Source organism: Tachysurus vachellii, chromosome 12, assembly GCF_030014155.1.
Source record: "Tachysurus vachellii isolate PV-2020 chromosome 12, HZAU_Pvac_v1, whole genome shotgun sequence".
Taxonomy (NCBI): Eukaryota; Metazoa; Chordata; class Actinopteri; order Siluriformes; family Bagridae; genus Tachysurus; species Tachysurus vachellii.
In genome coordinates this window covers 4,165,933-4,185,901 of record NC_083471.1, presented here as the reverse complement: position 1 = coordinate 4,185,901, position 19,969 = coordinate 4,165,933, and the positions used below count along the sequence as shown (strand labels likewise).

General features: G+C 42.9%; 3 protein-coding genes across 6 annotated transcripts in view; 1 reads left to right on the top strand and 2 right to left on the bottom strand.

Annotated features, from left to right (window-relative positions):
* Window positions 1–1,155: 1,155 nt before the first annotated feature.
* Window positions 1,156–6,971, top strand: ginm1 (glycoprotein integral membrane 1). Of its 4 annotated transcripts, none has more exons than XM_060882860.1 (8): window positions 1,156–1,306; window positions 2,774–2,833; window positions 3,089–3,188; window positions 3,472–3,629; window positions 4,251–4,410; window positions 4,503–4,711; window positions 5,250–5,413; window positions 5,626–6,971. In XM_060882860.1, the coding sequence occupies exons 1-8, from the start codon at window positions 1,223–1,225 to the stop codon at window positions 5,744–5,746; spliced, it is 1,056 nt and encodes a 351-aa protein (XP_060738843.1). In that variant the 5' UTR covers window positions 1,156–1,222; the 3' UTR covers window positions 5,747–6,971. The 4 variants fall into 4 exon arrangements, with proteins under 4 accessions (XP_060738843.1, XP_060738841.1, XP_060738842.1 ...); XM_060882858.1 differs by having other exon boundaries at window positions 5,250–5,443; XM_060882859.1 differs by having other exon boundaries at window positions 4,497–4,711.
* On the bottom strand, window positions 6,694–13,925 carry katna1 (katanin p60 (ATPase containing) subunit A 1). Its single transcript, XM_060882855.1, has 11 exons — window positions 13,778–13,925; window positions 12,922–13,085; window positions 12,666–12,808; window positions 10,339–10,525; window positions 9,761–9,876; window positions 9,329–9,434; window positions 8,751–8,909; window positions 8,520–8,646; window positions 8,241–8,372; window positions 8,030–8,156; window positions 6,694–7,597 (listed from the first exon to the last, which is right to left on the bottom strand). Exons 2-11 carry the CDS (start codon window positions 13,081–13,083, stop codon window positions 7,399–7,401), a joined length of 1,458 nt encoding a protein of 485 aa, XP_060738838.1. The 5' UTR covers window positions 13,084–13,085; window positions 13,778–13,925; the 3' UTR covers window positions 6,694–7,398.
* A 2,155-nt stretch (window positions 13,926–16,080) lies between these two features.
* The window catches only part of mdn1 (midasin AAA ATPase 1), a 43,062-nt gene continuing 39,173 nt past the window's right edge, over window positions 16,081–19,969 (bottom strand). Inside the window, exons 93-101 of the mRNA XM_060883515.1 lie at window position 19,969; window positions 19,768–19,857; window positions 19,013–19,128; window positions 18,722–18,896; window positions 18,566–18,639; window positions 18,334–18,448; window positions 18,061–18,127; window positions 17,811–17,953; window positions 16,081–16,977 (exon numbers count right to left, since the gene is read on the bottom strand). The exon at window position 19,969 is cut by the window's right edge and continues 151 nt beyond it. Of these exons, the coding sequence (XP_060739498.1) occupies window positions 16,792–16,977; window positions 17,811–17,953; window positions 18,061–18,127; window positions 18,334–18,448; window positions 18,566–18,639; window positions 18,722–18,896; window positions 19,013–19,128; window positions 19,768–19,857; window position 19,969 (967 nt within the window). The 3' untranslated portion in view covers window positions 16,081–16,791. The remainder of the gene's footprint in view (window positions 16,978–17,810; window positions 17,954–18,060; window positions 18,128–18,333; window positions 18,449–18,565; window positions 18,640–18,721; window positions 18,897–19,012; window positions 19,129–19,767; window positions 19,858–19,968) is intronic.

The following is a 19,969-nucleotide window of genomic DNA, read 5'->3' as shown; positions in this document are numbered from 1 at the left end:
GATTATTGGGAGTGCCAAGTGACCTGATTCACTGGAATAAGCCCTAATTCCAGTCACTTTTTGATTTAAGTGTGGTTTAATCCTAAGTGGTTTCCTTTGTAGATGTGTAAAAGACATCATTTTATCACGGTGTAAAGTTCACTAATGTAGGAACTTGTGAAATTTGAGTGAATCCTACAAATAATTCCCCTTTGTTTATTTCCAATGCCAACGCTTTTGACCTCCAGAAAGATTTGTTAGGCTTCTAATTAATGCCACTTAAAACTACATAAAATTATACCCAAAAAGTGCTTAGAGTTTACAGGGCACTTATAAATGATTGCTATAATTTTAGAGGGTTTTTTTTTAGATTAATAACATTTTTGTAATAATAATAGGGTTAAATTATTATTTTTTCTTTCATCATATTGGAATCATATTAGGAATCATATTGGTATGATATTGGAATCATAATTGGAATCTGTTCTGTTGTTTGATTGATATAATTTTGGATGTATTTTATTTTAGATTAATAACCTGTCTGTAATAATAATAGGGTTAAATTATTTTGTTTTCTTTCATCGTATTGGAATCATCAGGAATCATATTAGGAATCATATTGGGTATCATCAGGAATCATATTAGGAATCATATTGGGTATCATATTGAAATCATAATTGGAATCTGTTCTGTTGTTTGATTGATATAATTTTGGATGTATTTTATTTTAGATTAATAACCTGTCTGTAATAATAATAGGGTTAAATTATTTTGTTTTCTTTCATCGTATTGGAATCATCAGGAATCATATTAGGAATCATATTGGGTATCATATTGAAATCATAATTGGAATCTGTTCTGTTGTTTGATTGATATAATTTTAGATGTATTTTATTTTAGATTAATAACATGTTTGCAATAATAATAATAATAATAATAATAATAATAATAATAATAATAGGGTTCAATTATTACTTTTACTTCCATCATATTGGAATCATCAGGAATCACATTAGGAATCATTTTGGGTATCATAAGGAATCATAATAGGAATAGATTAATAACATGTTTGTAATAATAATAGGGTTAATTTATTTAGTTATTTATTTTCTTTCATTTACGTTCCTGTCCAGTAGGTGGTGGAAGTTGCACCTTTGATTTGGTTTGCCAGCGTCCATTAAAAGAAAAGAAGAAGCAGATTACTAATTGAAGAAGAAGGACGTGTTTGTGTTTGTTGCCAGTGATGGCGTCGTATTGTGCAATATTTGTGTTAATGATCTCTTCACTTTTGGTCTGTGCTTTGACAGAGACGCGACAGTTTGGCACGGTAAGTGTTTGTAAACTGGGAAGATGCTGAAACATCATGTCTGCGCGAGATGATTTTGTTGTTTTGTTTAGCAGCTAGCGAACATTGCTAGGTGTTGACTAGCTTCCCGGACTGACCGGGATTATGTCGCGATTACGCTAACTATATGTCAGTTAATTTGCTTGTCAGTTAATTGAGTTTTATTGTAATCACTTATATATTTTAGTTACCGTGTCTGTGTTAGTTAATCCCTAGCTCACGTTTTAGTATATTTATTTTAACCCACACCCGCATTTGGACAAGTTCCGCCTCCTGCATTATGATTGGCTGGAAGCTCTGCGTAGAGCCTGCATATGTTCTGGCTCCTGCATTATGATTGGCTGGTAGCTCTGCGTAGACCCTGCATATGCCGTTAGGAGCCAATCGTGCGACAGGAGGAGGGACTTGTGTAAAACGGGTAGGAAACTATTTCCCGAATCTATCTCAGATTTTAGAGAGAGCTTTTTCTCTGCTTTCTTTTCATTTGAACAACTAAAGGACGAATAGACGATAAAACAGAAGATGCAGAAAATGTTAATGTTAAGTAGTAACTTCCCACTTCCGGGTTAACTCGATTCAGTTATTAGAATCATATTAGGAATCCTATTGGGTATGATCAGGAATCATATCGGGTATGATCAGGAATCATATTAGGAATCATATTGGGTATGATCAGGAATCATATTAGGAATCATATTGGGTATGATCAGGAATCATATTAGGAATCATATTGGGTATGATCAGGAATCATATTAGGAATCATATTGGGTATGATCAGGAATCATATTAGGAATCATATTGGGTATGATCAGGAATCATATTAGGAATCATATTGGGTATGATCAGGAATCATATTAGGAATCATATTGGGTATGATCAGGAATCATATTGGGTATGATCAGGAATCATATTAGGAATCATATTGGGTATGATCAGGAATCATATTAGGAATCATATTGGGTATGATCAGGAATCATATTAGGAATCATATTGGGTATGATCAGGAATCATATTAGGAATCATATTGGGTATGATCAGGAATCATATTGGTATCATCAGGAATCACATTAGGAATCATATTGAGTATCATATTTGGTATCATCAGGAATCATATTGGGAATCATATTTAGTATCATCAGGAATCATATTAGGAATCATATTTAGTATCATCAGGAATCATATTGCGTATCATATCGGAATCATAATTGGAATTTGTTCTGGGAGTTTTATCAGGTTTCCTACTCATGTTAGGAAGCTGTCCTAGTTGCCATATTAGGTTTGTTACGGGACATCATAACTCTGGGTGTCATATGGCATCATACTGTAAGACTGATGATCAATCCCAGTTTATTTATAATTCCATTCACACATCTTGATGCTAACTGTAATAATGCTTTGTGTTTTTTCAGTGTGAATCTACTGATATGTGTTTAATTCTATCATCCACAGGAAAATGTGATTAATGTGACTGCAGTTAGTGAAAATGAAGAGTCGACCTACAACGTGCAGGTAACCAACAAAGAACATTATACATTACATAAGAACATCTGAGTAATAATCCACACTGCATCAACACTGCAGTCTGTTGCCTTGTTTAATACAATGAGCCCTCACTGCTTTGTATGTTTACACACTGGGTGGGTGATGGTTGTAATCCCGCCCACAATTATTTTGATTGGCTGTTGAACTAGTTGTAACTGGACTTATTTAATTAATTATCTAACTAACTTAAATAATGAACGATGGAGTCCTTTTCCATTTCAGATAAGCTTGAATGTCACCCTGGTGGACAATAAAACTACCGTCAACGGGGTTCCGCTCAAGCCTTCAGAGGTGATGAGGATGCCGTGCCAGGCTTTGCTGTGTGAGTTCAGCTCTAAGTATCTTAATCCGAGCACCGTAATGTATTTTAGAACTAATTATAGAACTAATCTCAGTACGTTTTATTTGAACTTTTTGCTTTCACCGATTTCTATTTTTGAAAACGTGTATATATTTTTTTAATAAGAACCAAGAACTGTTTTTTTTATTTATTTATTTTTTTGGCCTAGTGAAATTGCTTTAAATTCCACATCAGTCTCATAAAAGGTAGTGAAGTTGAACTCTGTTGCTGACGAGTTAACCGTCTCTCTCTTCTGCCTCTACAGTAGACGACAGCAACGTGAGCCTGAGCGACGGCGCCGGGACGCTGATCAGCAGCGTGCTGAGGCTGATGCTGGATCACTCGTACCTGCAGAGTGAAGCAGGGGACGAGGTGCTGCTGCTGACTCTGGGTCAGGAGATGATCCAGCTGGGTGAAGAGCAGGTCTGCCTTCCTGTTTCTAACTATTAATGTATCAGAACATTATTAACTTCCTCCACATGGCGTTCATCAGCTCAGACATCTCTGGTTTTTTATTCCAGAATCTCAAGGTTTTTGGTTGAGATGAAAGTTCAGGCTCGTAGCTCCAAACAGGCAGCTTAGAACTGTTGACCTTTACCTCCTTAATTCCTAAATATCAGTGTGTGTAACATTTGTAGCCATTAAGTAAAGAATAAAACGGCTTTATACTGTCATGATGTTCTAGAAAATTAGTCACAGACTGAGTTACCCTACCAATGATTATTATTTTCCGCCAAGTATTTTATTCCTCTTGATCCACTCATTGCCATGGTGATGATTTATAGTTTAGGCGAAGCCTAAATCAACCACACTGTGGTTGAGCTGTCGCTATAGAAACGATGTGGGATGTGGTAGCTCAGTGGTTAAGGTGTTGGGCTACTGATCAGAAGGTCATGGGTTCGAACCCCAGGTCCACAAAGCAGGCCCCTGAGCCCCAAGGCCCTTAACCCTCAGTTGTAAGTCACTCTGGATAAGGGTGTCTGCTAAATGCCGTAAACGTAAATGGAACTCTAATGTCATATTCTAATATGTGGAAACGTGCAGGTCTGGCAACCCGACGTGTGGGAAGTTAAAATGCTGCTGAACCAAACCTCCGAGGAGGTCACCCAGGAACAGAACATCTACCCAGCAAGGTCCAGCAAGATCGCCGCCATGCCACGGGAAAACGACATCATCATGACTGAGGAGTACATTGCTAAAACAGGTCGGTGTTCCCTGTGATGCCTTTGTGTGTGTGTGTTATTGTTTGTATCCCTGATACGATGCTAATGACTAGCTCTGTTCCTCGAGGAGTAGTCGAGGACCAGGTCCTCCACACGACCAGTCACTACCCACTGAGGCAGGCTGAAACCACGCAGGAGGAGACGGCCGCTCCGGGAAAGCTTCCCGAGACGCCGCTGCGTATGGAACCCGGCGTGCTGTACGAGGACGCACCCCAGGAGAAAGTTAACCCTGATGACCTGCTGCCGGACGTCCCTCTCCGACAGCCGCACTCGTCTTATAACGTGAGGAGTTTGATCGCAGCTCTTCCTTTTCTCGAGTTTATTCTCAGACGATCGTCATTAGGGCTGATCGATGATCCTCGTGTTTTCTGTGAACCTACTGACCAGTTCATTTCATCTGCATCACTAATGAATCTAATTTAATTCATTAGCTGATATTCGCTAGCACCGGTGTGTCCTTTTTGGAAATTTCATATCAGCACCAAAACACTCGAGTGAACAGAATTGATTAAAAAAAAAAGACAAAAAACAAAGCTAGCGTAAAAGCAGCGCACGTTCACGACGTAAACGCAAATGATGGATATTTCGATCTAGATTTTAAGCATCAGGTTCCAGTGTGTAAAATCCAGGTTTACGAGAGAAGTGGGCGGGGCCGTAAAAGAGCGTGTGTGTGTGTAGGTTCACACAGGAGACTAGGATGTAGCTTCTGTTCGGGTTTGAATGAAACCCTGCACCCGCACAGACCCTCTGCAGATAAGACAAGACCCTGATATAAAGTCTGGCCGTAAACGTTGTGCATCCGTTCACTGTCTCTGTGCAGGTGGTGTGTCGGTGGGTGGAGGAGCTCAGGGACAAACTGAGGCGCTTCTGCTCCGAGTCTCTGCCTCTCTTCTTTCTCATCATGTGGGTGGTGGTGGTCGGCGTTGTCGGCTCTGCGGTCATCATCAAGATCCTGGACCTTTTGTTTCCCACGTGCGAGCACAAGTACGTCTTTGTCGCTCACACAAGCCAGAGGTATTTATTTTGCGCGAGCCGTTATTCTGTTATGAGAACTTTCCACAGCCGCTTGTTATAGCGTCTACAAACTTCAGTCTTCTGTCGTTCCACCTTAGAAAACGTCTATTAATGCTGTACTTTTTTTTTTTTTTACCAAAGACCCCTCGTAACGTTTGTATTGTTGATCTGTTTCTCATCAGGGGTTTATTCCATCTGAACCCCGAGACCCTGATGCCGGAGGAGAAGCAGAGCCTGATAGAGAACGTGGAGCTGGAAGTGGAGGAACAAGAGAAGAATCAAGTGAACGGAGAGCTGTACTGAGTTCTGTCCTCCTCTCTTACCTGCTTTTGGCGTTTGTGAGTGTTTTCCTTTCCAAATGTAGCACTTTACCGGTCTCCGATTCTTTACTCGAAAGAGCGAGCGACGTCCGTCTGTTTCACGGAGCCGTTATTCGGATTTAATGAATATTTACTATTTCGTTTGTATTTTTTCAAGTTGCTGTTGCATTGTGTCTATGGAAAAAAACCAACAATATCCTGTTGTGTACGATGATGTATTTATGCACTTAACTCGCACTAAAGATGTGGACGTTATGACGTGAGGACGTAGGGCACCGTGTAGTTCTGGGACCAAGCTCCATATCACTGGTCTGGGTTCAGTTTTATATCTTTATCTATAAATCAGAGACGGTCACACGCATTTCAGTAACACGGAGAAGGGAACGTACTGAATGAATTCTTGATCTAAAGTGATTGCACCTTTTGTGAGAAACCTAGATATTTCACCTTCTATCATTTTGTCCTGAATTAAAAATAAAAAACAAAAAAAAAACCTTTGAGCAAATCTTCGTTACCAAGCTAACACTACATTTAATTCATGCCAGTGATGATGATCCTTTATGTATCTCTACCCCGATATTCACATCGCATTCGTGTGTTTAAATATCGCTGCTGTTACTCTTAACCGTGCTGAGGCTTGAGATTGAGGAGGGATTTGTGGGGTGTGTAACGTGTACGATGTGTAAAATTTGTAGTGTAGTTTAATTAGCATGATTTACTCCTTACAGCACGTCGGGTAGTGCTGCGTCAGCAGAAACGAATCGACTTCGAGAACAAACCCGTCGTGTTTTATTCCTTACTTAAAGCCCGACGTGCGGAGACGCCGTAGTTCCTAGAGGGATGTGATTGGGGGTAATTAAAGCGTGTGCTCCGTATCTGACCATCTTGTGCAAGTGACAGGAGCACGAACGCATGCTTCAGGACCCGCTGTAAGATTTTCATTTTTATTATTATCACCTTCATAAACATCACATTGTCAGGTCAATTACAAAAGGAAAGACACAAAATGAATCCTGTGTTTAAAAAACAAAACTGAAAAAGAGACACTAATTTGCTAGGAAAAAGGCCACTAATTGAAATGCGACAAATCGAGGCGGCACCTTGAATGAATGTCGTGTAATTTAAAAAACAAACAAACAAAGTGTTCTTGTGCATTATAAAATATTTGGTATGTGAAGACAATTAAAATAAATCTGACTTTAACAAAACGACTGCGTGCTCGTTTGTCGTCTTTGTTGTTTGTCCGAAGCACCTGCCTGGTTATTTTATTTACTTATTTATTAAATCTCGCCCCTACGGCATATAACGGATCCTCGTCTGCTACGTGAACCACAGCGATCGCTAATAAAGTGACTGAATTTTTGTATTTCTAAGCGCTGAAATGATGAAGGTGCAATTTGTTGTTTCTTTAAAAAAAAAAAAAAAAAAAAAAAAACTGCTTTTCTGATGATGTGTAATTATCCAAATTTGTCACTGAAATCATTTAGGATCTTGGAAATGCAACAGATTTGACGAGTTTCTTTTGTGTGGCTCAGAAACGAGCTCCAGCCCAATTCACTGTAGCGTTGGGGGAGAAGTGCAAGGCTTAAAAGGAACAAACTGCCCAGTTACCCCAGACGATGGCGTCGGGACGCGTCAGCAGGAGCCGAACTCGGCCATCCACTTCTCGTATTTCTGCAGGTCGACTGCAGAGACGGATTTGGACACCTTCTTCAGGGCCGTCTCGAAATCCTCCATGGTCGTGGGCATGTGCATCTCGTCTCGGGAAATGTTACGGATCTCCTCTGGGCTCAAACCCTCGATCCGCCGCCTCATAGCCATCAGGGAAGCGTCTCTGCCACAGATAGATCAAACGTACAGACTTAGTGTTTGACTACTAGTTTGAGTTCCGTCTTCAATACTAATGTTATTAGATTCAACTTTGTCATTACACATGTACAAGGCAACGAAATGCAGTTATGTTATGGTCTCTTCACCAGGTAGAAATGAAAATCAAATAAAAATAATCTTCAGATCAGACTTTACTGAAACTCTCATCGCAAAACAAAATGATCTGGTTCATTGCTGCAATGTAAACATGACTGGATTTTTGCACAACGCTTAACTCCTCGTCCTGTAGCGCTGGAGTCACAGCTGTACAGACAGCATATAAATTGTCCCACAAGAGACAAAAAGCCACTGGATCACAGCTACACAATTCTTAAGGAACCAAATTCCTTGTGTGCGTCAACATCAACACACTTTGGCCAATAAACGTGATTCTGACCTGCAGACGATGGTGATGTCGGCACCTGAATATCCCTCCATCTGCTCTGCGATCTTCTCCATATCCACATCGTTAGCCAGCTCCAGCTCCTTCAGGTTTATCTTCAGCAGCTCGGCCCGTCCCTTCGCTTCACGTCAGAACACACACAGTTGATCAGATTGACTTCTTTTTATGCTATAGAACAAATCTGTGTCGTTTTGTTTAAGCATGCCTGTAGGCAGCGGGATGTAGATCCTTTTCTCCAGCCGGCGTCTCAGGGCTTCGTCGATGTCCCAGGGGAAATTAGTGGCTGCTAAGACCATCACCATCTTAGAAGGGTCATTATCAGATGGCCCTCCGACACCTACACACCCAAACAGAACATTAATCTTGATTAACGTGCTGTTATTTTACAACGGGGCGAAAAAAATTATTCAGCCGTTTAGTCTGATTTTAATCGATTACCGCGTTTGTGTTCGCAGCAAAGAGGAAGGAATAACGCGTTTCTTACCGTCCATTTGCACGAGAAGTTCCGCTTTGACTCGTCTGCTGGCTTCGTGCTCTTCTGAAGTTCCCCTGCGGCTGCATATGGAGTCGATCTCGTCGATGAAGATGGTTGTGGGAGCGTAGAACCTGGCCTACGCAGCCGGACCAAAGATATGGAAGCAGAGCATTTCTGGTGTTACAGTAAGGCTTGAGGAAAAGCCAGCGTGTGTAGCAGGAGGGCGATGTGTGGACTCACCATTTCGAACAGCAGGCGCACAAGTTTCTCTGACTCGCCTCTGTATTTGGAGGTGAGCGTAGAGGAGGAGACGTTGAAGAAGGTGGTCCGACATTCTGTAGCTACAGCTTTCGCAAGCAGAGTTTTTCCTGTCCCGGGAGGGCCGACCATCAGCACACCCTGTTAGGGACGGAAGAAAAGAACTAAACGTTTTCTATATAATTACTTGAGTAACAAAAAGAGCGGTTTTTGTTGCAATCTAACTTTTTTTCCTTTTATTTCTTCATTTTTCAAGATCATTTCTTGTTTATTGAGGCTTCCCTAAAAACTGATGACTAGCATTCAAGACCAAATGTCACTAATGAGAGCGAGGAGAAGCGTCTGGGAGCTGCAACAAAAATTTGGATAGTTTGACTTAAAAGGAAAAAAAAAACCTTTCAAATGTTTGACTGATCGCTTATCATCACTGAGAGGGAAAAGAATGAGTGATTTTTTTTTTGCTCTAAACTGTCCTAGTGACTGAGGTTTAGTCTCTCGTTCCTCAAACCTAACTTTTGTTATCAAACATGTTTCTTCTACATGGAAACCGTCAGCTGTACCTTCCACGGACGCCGGATTCCCTTAAAGAACTCGGGCATCCAGATGGGCAGAACCACCGCCTCCTTCAGGAGCTTCTTCGCTTCCTTCAGATCAGCAATGTCATCCCTGGGAAAGAAACATGTGTAATGCTGATGTATGCAAACACAGTGTGTGCTATGAGGACGGACGAGATAAACGAGGGCTCGCCGTAATCTCTGGAAGATAGTAAATATATTTGTGTGTAATTTGGGTGAAATGTTTTGCAGGTTTGTTGACATTAAACATGTCCTTCCTCCCATACTGTAGCTGTGTGATGTTTATATTTACAGCTGTGCAAATACTTGAGTTCGTCACGGTTCAGTTAAACAGGTATTTCTACAACCGCAGTAAAATTATAGAGGAGGCGAGTCGTGTAAAAGTGGCTGTGGAGAAAGGAAACGTGATGAACGCACCACTTCACGTTGGGGTTTTTGGAGATGATGTCTCGCTCCAATGCCTCAATCAGGTCCTTGTCTTCTCCTCCTCTGTCGAACCTCTTCACCTCCGGCTCGGACGCCTCGGCTTTGTTCTGGAGGTAGAGGAATCGTGGATCAGTAAGAATGCGGCACCAAGTTTAGGAGGAAGAAAAAAAAAAAACAAACAAACTTGAAAACAGAAGTGATTTATAGAGCAACGTCTCAGCCGCCGGCCGGCGCTGCTGTTCTCTCTCTCCTGAGCTGCCTGTATTTACTCTGACAGACAAAACCGGTCTCACAGCTTGATAGAATTCTCTTTAAGTAAATACAGGCACAAGGACATCAAATACGACGTGTCGAGTTACAGGAGGCTCTCGTACAGTGTTTACGCTGCAGAGTGAAAAGTCATCCGAAGCCACTGTAACATGGAAACAGTTCTGTATAAAATAATTCATACAAAGCTTTTGAGAAAACCTGAAGGAACGACGCAGTGTTATAAACACAGAAAAACTGTCTGTAATAAATAAAGAGTTGTGAAATAAGGAGAGAACAGGGTCATTAAAAACAGCCCACACCTTGTCATCTTTCTGCTTCGGTGTGTTTTCCTTCTTCTCTTTTCCCTTTGGTGGTTTTCCTCGATCGCCGTTGACGAGGCGTGGTGATTGTCGGTGTTGAGAGCGCGGCCCGGCGCTCAGTCTGCTGCCGTGAGCTTTGGCGTCTTTATAAGCCGCCGGGGCCTTGCGTACTGCACAAGGAGACGACCTGCATTCGATCCACACCCCAAAAAGGGTAAGGGGTTGTTAGGCTTTGTTTTTTTTGGGGGGGGGAGGGAAAATTCAGCATCATCTGTGAAGGTTTTTTTTCTTAAAACCAAAGTCTGTCTCTCACACACACACACACACACACACGCCCTCATTGTTAACCTGTTTGCTCTTCAACTGTTTGTTATTCAATACAAACCTTTTGTTCTCTCTTGACTTCCTGTTTTTATTATTCTGGCAGTTTGTCAATAATTAATGTCTAATGATTATCAGATTTTCCATAACATCCATTAAAAAAAAGTCAGACGGACACACACACAGACAGACGGACGGACACCCACACAGACAGACAGGCAGATAGACACACAGACGGACGGACACAGACAGACGGACGGACGGACACCCACACAGACAGACATCCACACAGACGGACGGACATCCACACAGATAGACGGACGGACGGACAGACGGACACCCACACAGACAGACGGACGGACGGACATCCACACAGACAGACGGACGGACGGACATCCACACAGACAGACAGACGGACGGACATCCACACAGATAGACGGACGGACGGACAGACGGACGGACGGACACCCACACAGACAGACGGACGGACGGACACCCACACAGACAGACGGACGGACGGACACCCACACAGACAGACGGACGGACGGACACCCACACAGACAGACGGACGGACGGACACCCACACAGACAGACGGACGGACGGACACCCACACGGACGGACGGACGGACACCCACACAGACAGACGGACGGACGGACACCCACACAGACGGACGGACGGACACCCACACAGACGGACGGACGGACGGACACCCACACAGACGGACGGACGGACGGACACACAGACAGACGGACACCCACACAGACAGACGGACGGACGGACACCCACACAGACAGACGGACGGACGGACACCCACACAGACAGACGGACGGACGGACACCCACACAGACAGACGGACGGACGGACGCCCACACAGACAGACGGACGGACGGACACCCACACAGACAGACGGACGGACGGACGGACATCCACACAGATAGACGGACGGACGGACAGACGGACGGACGGACACCCACACAGACAGACAGGCAGATAGACACACAGACGGACGGACACAGACAGACGGACGGACGGACACCCACACAGACAGACATCCACACAGACAGACAGACGGACGGACGGACGGACACCCACACAGACAGACGGACGGACGGACATCCACACAGACAGACAGACGGACGGACATCCACACAGATAGACGGACGGACGGACAGACGGACGGACGGACACCCACACAGACAGACGGACGGACGGACACCCACACAGACAGACGGACGGACGGACACCCACACAGACAGACGGACGGACGGACACCCACACAGACAGACGGACGGACGGACACCCACACAGACAGACGGACGGACGGACACCCACACAGACAGACGGACGGACGGACACCCACACAGACAGACGGACGGACGGACACCCACACAGACGGACGGACGGACGGACACCCACACAGACGGACGGACGGACGGACACCCACACAGACGGACGGACGGACGGACACCCACACAGACGGACGGACGGACGGACACCCACACAGACGGACGGACGGACGGACACACAGACAGACGGACACCCACACAGACAGACGGACGGACGGACACCCACACAGACAGACGGACGGACGGACACCCACACAGACAGACGGACGGACGGACACCCACACAGACAGACGGACGGACGGACACCCACACAGACAGACGGACGGACGGACACCCACACAGACAGACGGACGGACGGACACCCACACAGACAGACGGACGGACGGACACCCACACAGACAGACGGACGGACGGACACCCACACAGACAGACGGACGGACGGACACCCACACAGACAGACGGACGGACGGACACCCACACAGACAGACGGACGGACGGACACCCACACAGACAGACGGACGGACGGACACCCACACAGACAGACGGACGGACGGACACCCACACAGACAGACGGACGGACGGACACCCACACAGACAGACGGACGGACGGACACCCACACAGACAGACGGACGGACGGACACACACGGACACACCTACCTATGTTCGACATGAACAGGCAAGATGTCGCACTCTTGGCTGAAACTGCTGGGCTTGGAAGGGGCGTTGTCCAGCTGGAAGCTCTCCAGCGTGGTCATGATGTCCCTCACATGCTTGTTCTCCTCATTTATCTCCTGCCAAACCTGTCCACAAGATTCAGATGAATACTGAAAAGGTCCTGCATCCTGCTTTGGTCATTTTCTCCTCACTAACACACACAGATAATTCTCTGGATTAAAAAGGAGAAACTGATCACCTTCTGCCATTTCTGCTGCACAATTGCTTCTCTCACAGAGAGGATGTACCTCCTGATCTGCTCCAGCACCCCCTGATAGCAGACTACAGCCGAGCTGTAATTCCCCAGCAAGGCGTACTCTCTGGCCAGCTTCACGTTCTCGCTGATTTCCATCAAGCTCATTACTGTTAGGGGAGAGGACACAAGGTAGACCACAAACGTTTGTCCTTAAAACGTTTCTCTGCATAAAAACCTTTTTTCTCTTATTAACTGAGAGAGAGCGAGAGAGAGAGAACAAAGAGAGGCTGCTATAACTCCTGTAGATAAAAACACAATCAAAACGTCGCCTGATGAATTAATCGACAAATTTGCATATTCATTGTTTCGCCATGCTCATTTGCATATCAACTTATGAATCAGGGTACATGAAGGAAAAAACAATATTTGGAGGGGAATAATATATCATTACATAATAATTATAATCACGTATAGAATATTCATGCACAAAGATGAACTAACTTCTGTTCCACATATTATAAACGGTTAAAAAAAAACAAAAATAACATTCGATAATACCGAATACCGTGATTTGAACGAAGATATCGCGATATCGATATTATAACGTCAAACCGCACCGCCCTTAACAGCTTGTCCTGGTGTTATTTGTCCATTTATACGAAATAAATCAATCAATCTAAGCGTATTTATAACGATATCGTCATCTATCGGATATACGCTTGTAAGTTGTCAGAAATGTTTGACGTTAAGAGCTCAAACGATGATGAAGGTAAAGAGCTAAAGCCGTTAGCTTCGTTAGCCGAGTCTCTGAACTGAGGTAAACTTTAAACAGATACAAATACAAATAATAACGACTTACTTGTCGCGTAGTCACTGAAAACCTCCGAAAACAAAGCATAACCTCGGGTTTAATCTGTAACCGCGGGATAATATAAAAAGCCTCGGCGTTATTTAAAGCTTAATCCCCTCAAACTACTCGGTCAACACCGCTGAAGTTCTCTAAAGCGTTCAAAAGGCTAACGCGCATGCGTGAGGAAAAGGAAAAGGAAAAAGTGCGCATGCGCGGTACAAAGCAACGGTTGCGTTCCAAATTGTTCTACGCAGCCTATTTTAGTGCACTTATACTAAGTGTATAGTATCACGGTTTCTACACCGTTTGTAGTGCACTTTGAAGTGAAAAACAAGTCATTTGGGATTCGACCAACACAGAATAAGTGGCTACGCCTTTATATCATGTTGCACAGGTGATTGATTAGTAAACGATCTGATAGAAACTAGCTAATAAACGATCTGATAGAAACTAGCTGTAAAAGTGTCAATTCTATTTTGCATATTCATTTATTCAAAATGCTCATTTACGTATTAAATTATGTCACACACTGCACTTTAGCTTGAACAGTTCAACATTGGACTATACACACACACACACTGCATTTAATGTAATAATCTATCTGTTACCACTGGATACCATCCGATGCACATCCATGACACTTCTGTATCCGTACAATCTGTTGCTTATTATATATATATAACTTATTATAAAACTTATTTTATATATACACACACACACACACAAGTACATATTGTATATAATGTGTAGTGCTATTGTAAGTATGTCTAATAGTACACTGTGTGTACTGACTATGTATGAGCATATTGCACATTTGCATATTTTCACCTGTATGTAAAATGTTTCTGCAATTTCTGGAGCTCACTCCCAAGAATTTCACTCATCAAGGCACATGTGCCTATAAAAGACAAAAAAAATTGACTTAAATTACGAATTAGGGTATAGGAAGTACAAGATACTTAGATAATTGAGAATAAAATACATTTTTTTTTAAAATCAGGACAGAAATAATTTATTTATTACAGAAAGGAGAAAGAAAAAAGGTTGTTTTTTTTTGTTTTTTTTTTTGGTCAAAGTTTTTTTTAACCCGACATGAAAGAAACTGTTCCAAATGGAATAACTCACTTTTATTACTTGTAAACAGCCAAGAGGAGATTTGTGGGATATTCAGATGAACTGTGATTGGTTAATGGGGAAAAAAATGTGATCTGTAATTGGTTGATGGGGAAAAAAAGGTAATTATTGAGTCGTGTTTATTTTATAAGTTTGTAATGTGTTAATTTTGGCTGACTTTAAACAACAAAGTGGGGGCACGGTGGCTTAGTACGTTCGCCTCACACCTCCAGGGTCGGGGTTCGATTCCCGCCTCCACCTTGTGTGTGTGGAGTTTGCATGTTCTCCACGTGCCTCGGGGGTTTCCTCCGTGTACTCCGGTTTCCTCCCCCGGTCCAAAGACATGCATGGTAGGTTGATTGGCATCTCTGGAAAATTGTCCCTAGTGTGTGATTGCGTGAGTGAATGAGAGTGTGTGTGTGTGCGCCCTGTGATGGGTTGGCACTCCGTCCATTGTGTATCCTGCCTTGATGCCCGATGACGCCTGAGATAGGCACAGGCTCCCCGTGACCCGAGGTAGTTCGGATAAGCGGTAGAAAAGGAATGAATGAATGAATAAACAACAAAGTGAAATGAAGTTATGTTCTGCATTAAAAAAAAATCAATCTATAAAGAATTCTAAACGCATTATTACTTCAAACAAAATTGGTATCAAAAAGACTCGAGCGTCTTCTTGTCAAGACGTTTAAGAGGACGGCAGCGTCGGCACGACTCTCTCTAGTACTTTTTCTTTTTATTTACTGTCTGTATGTTTGGTCACCCTACCGTGATAACTTACACCAGAGAAGAACTGCTCAACATCAGGCAGTTCGCTCCAGACAATTTTTCTGTAGTCTTGTATAGTATAGTGTTATGTCTGTACTTTTGAGTGTCACAATCAGCTGGAACCAAATTCCGTGTGCGTCTACACGCTTGGCCAATAAACCTGATTTCGATTCCTTTCTTGACTATTTTTGCTATATATTTATTGAACACTCCCATCAGCAGCACCTGGTGGCAGGAAATTCAGACAAAAAAAAAAAAAAAACATAAATCACTAAACAAAGTGTAGTAAAAACAGAGAACCGTCAGCTTGTTCTGCATACGAGAGCTTCCTTTGTTGAAATTACAGATTAAAACACATTTCCTTTCTGTCCGTTAATCCACGATGAGAAACGCATCCATGTCAACACTAAAGAACCAAAACATACGAGCTTGAATTGAAGAGTATGTGGAGAAAAGTTTATTTAATGTATCTTAAATGCAGAATTCACACAATAAACAGAAACCGAGTCATAAAAAGTATTAACAACGGTATCATGTACTTGAATTCATGAAGTCTGCTTGGTGAGAAATCCGGCGAAGGTGTAGCCCAGATGAACGTACCGTATGAACACGTGGCACACGACGGAAAATACGCACGAGCGTTGAGCTTCTGGCACGTTCTCTCCAGAGCTCGACGCAGGGTTCTTCAAAAGGCACATTTCTTCGCTGGATTCCTGCAAACGTGTCGTGACATCGAATCGTCCCGCATGCACTTTTTACGACGTCCCGCATGCACTTTTTTGGACGGTGCCCTTCAAAAGTGGTCACGTTTCAGAACCGGATGTGTACAAGGATGAAAATTCTTATGTGTTTTACTCGAAATAGAGAATCCACTGAAGTGAGAAAGGTGGAAAAAATACTGTTATAATCCAAAGCTCTGAAACTTCTTATTGAAGAATATGAAGAGCTGCAATTTCTATCAATCAAACTACAGTTGATTTAAAATAACACCAAAAACAAACAAAAAAAAGGCACATGTACAGCAGCCGGCCTGATGTTTGTATACGCGTGTGTGTGTGTGTGTGTGTGTGTGTGTGTACGTCTCCATGTCCGGGAGGCTAGCAGCACTGGGAGGATTTGTGCAGTTGTGGCTTCCTGGCGGTTTGTTACCGGTCGGTGGCAGTGACGAGCTCGAACCACTGCCTCAGAGCGTCACTTAGCGTCTCGGGCAGAGCGTTGACGTCCCGCAGGATCACATAAAACGGAAACGGGAACTCGTCCATGTAGGAGCGGATCTCTGGCAGCTCGCCCGGTCCTTTAAAGATGGGCACTTTGATATCCAGTATAGAGTCCTGGAACAGGGAACACGTCAGAGTGATGATTATTTAAAAAAAAAAAAAAAAAAGAAAGAAAGAAAAAGAAAAAACAGCAAATTTTAAATGATCCAATTTTAACTTCTAATACACATAATTTCTAATGTTATCTGAAGTTCATTCCAATACGATTTATTTATTGTTTATTTTCTAATTTGATCTATTTTTATTCAATACAGCAGAATTTCCTATTAATTAATTGAAAATAATCTCATTTTAATTATTTATTTATCCAGGTTACTATTTCTTAGTTTATTTTTTTAGTTTTCCCACTTTCTAACTGTATTCCTATGAATATTTATTACATATTTTTTATTTTTTGAACAATTTCGACAGCTAGAAAATGTTATTTACGGAGAGAAATCGGAATCCGCAATCAGAATGCGTGAAAGAAAAACGTTGTTAAAATTGTTTGCTGATTCTGAAAGCAACTAAAATTCATGTTTTCTTTTTATTTAAAAAAAAAACAAAAAAAAAAAAAAAAAACTTTTTTTAAAATATCTGAAACAAAAAAACAAACAAACAAATAAATAAGTCAAAAATAAAGAAAAAAAAAATTCAGGTTACATTTAAGCTGTCGTATTTTAGAAATTAAAAATATTTAAAAAAGTCCAGTGAGCTCTGGAATTAAAGTGTTAATTCTCTGTCGCAAGTTCCAAACAGATAAAAGTTTCTGTCGAGTCAAGTGTGTTTCCGAGTGAAGATCCACAAAGACGATAAACAGACGCGTCTTTATACAGAGGCGTGAATAACTCACTAAAATCCGGTCACCCTGACTTTAGCTCACAGACTGTGCTAAGAGACAGACGTACTCTGGAGTTGGGGTTATCCAGCACTACAAAAATGACGAAGACGTTGGCGCTGCGAGCGGACTGGACCGCCGCCGCTACTCTCTCCTTCCCCTCCAGAAACAAACCCCTGCCGTCAGAGACGATCAGCAACAACTGTGCCGTCTCTGAACAAGGAAACAAGAGAGACGTTAAAATAAAGGGACCAAAAAAAAAAAAAAGAGAGAAATGTATAGAAATAAAGAGTTAGAGGAAAGTCAGACTGAACCTGTACCTGTATTTGCTGAGCCTGGATTTTGAAGTTTGGCTGCTGTGAACATGTTGGCCGAAGTCTCCAAAAACTACAAGAGAAGATGAAGTACTGATGTTTTATTATACACAATAAAACACTTTGACTTCTGAGATTCTGACTCTTGACCATATCAAACTTGTTCACATTAATGAACACGAGATTTTGTTTAAAAATGTAATGTTAACAATTCATCGATGTTGGCGGGGTGGGGGGTGGGGGTGGGACACAACAACAGAGTGCTAGATATTTATTTACTTGAGCTATTCTTGTCTTTTTTTGCTGGAACTGGCAGAGCCTCAGGATTCGAGCTCCTGATTGGTCGTTAAACTGCTGCTGGAACGGGTGGAGCAGCTGGACGCTCTCGCCGAAGCTGTATGAACAAAAGCAATAAACTTAAGAACTTAATTTATCATCACCATAATCAGATTATATGTTTAGATTAATAATTAATATGTTTTTTTTTTATACAGCAGCTCATGATACGGACCTACATACTGCCACCTGTCCCACCTCCAACAGGGTGAGAGCGTTCACGATCACCGAGACGGACTCGAACGCCAGCTACGGCAGGACACAAGATACAAGTCAGAAACCTGACAAGTGAAGCCTCTTGTAATTGTCGCATGTTCTGCTGGAACCTCACCTGTTTAGAGTGGTTGTCCACCATGCTGGACGAATCGTCCACAGCCAGGCAGATCTGATAGTCTCTCTTGCTGGGCTTCGTCCTCCTCAACCAGATCTTGTCTTTGCGGAACTGGCTGGCGATGTAGGGAATGACTTTCCGCATGTTCAGACGTTTCCCCGTGCGGTAATCTCCTCTGCGATTAAAAAGCACATAGATAGACGAGGTCATCCACGAGAGCAGACGGGTTTAATAAACCGAAACCTGCTTAGCTTAGCGGTGTTAGCGAGAGGGAAGAGGCATTGGACTGACTTGAGTTTAGCAGCCTGTGTGGGCTCCAGGATGAGGCGAAGCTGCTCACACAGCTGCTGGGACAGAGGAGACGTCAGAGCTTGATACTGCTGCCACATGGCTGCTGCTGCACTCTCCTGAAAGGGGACACAATTCACCTCAGTTTAAACGGTCAACACGCTAATCAGCAGCACTAGCTACAGTACACAGCTACACACAGCCTAAGCTCACGTCCAGTAAAGTCAGTAAAGACGAGTGAAGCTGAAATACACCAATGACGGGCGATTCGTGTCAACAAATTTCCCCCTCCATCATCTCAACCACGATTGTGTTGATCAACTATTCTTCAGAATTACTGAGTGCCAACAACACAGTGGTGTGTGTTTCCTTATACAGTATTAAAACTTGCTGAAAGGTCAGTTGATTTGTTCTAGATCACAAAGTCCAAGTTCGAACTTAACGTCATGGTTTTCGAATTTGCGATGTGGCTCATGGCAACGATCACGACAACACTGGAAAGTCTGAAGAGAACCGGAGCTCATTTTACAGGTTTGACTCTGAAACCGTGTCTCGGATTTTAAACATCATCTGGTCTGAATCTCACCACTCTGGCGTGGGTTATTTCCCTTATACAAGTTCCTTATGAATCGTACACAAAGCCTTACTTTTTTGGAATCCTTCCCACTAGACCGTCACTTAAGTTACACACGAGCGCTGAACGTTGGGAACAAACACAAAAGTTCCGCTGTAGCATGTGTTTATGAGTAGCTGCTCACCTCTTCCTGAGATCCTGGTGTCTGCTTGTGCCACGCTTCCAACTGCAGCTCTAAATCTCTTCTTAGCAGGTCTGGATCTTTAACCTGGAGCTGTTCCCGATACACACGGAGAGAAAAAGTAAACAAAAACACACACAACGTGAGCTTAACTTCTGACGGTTTGACCGGATCGTGAGCCGTTTCACAGCTGGATTATGGCACC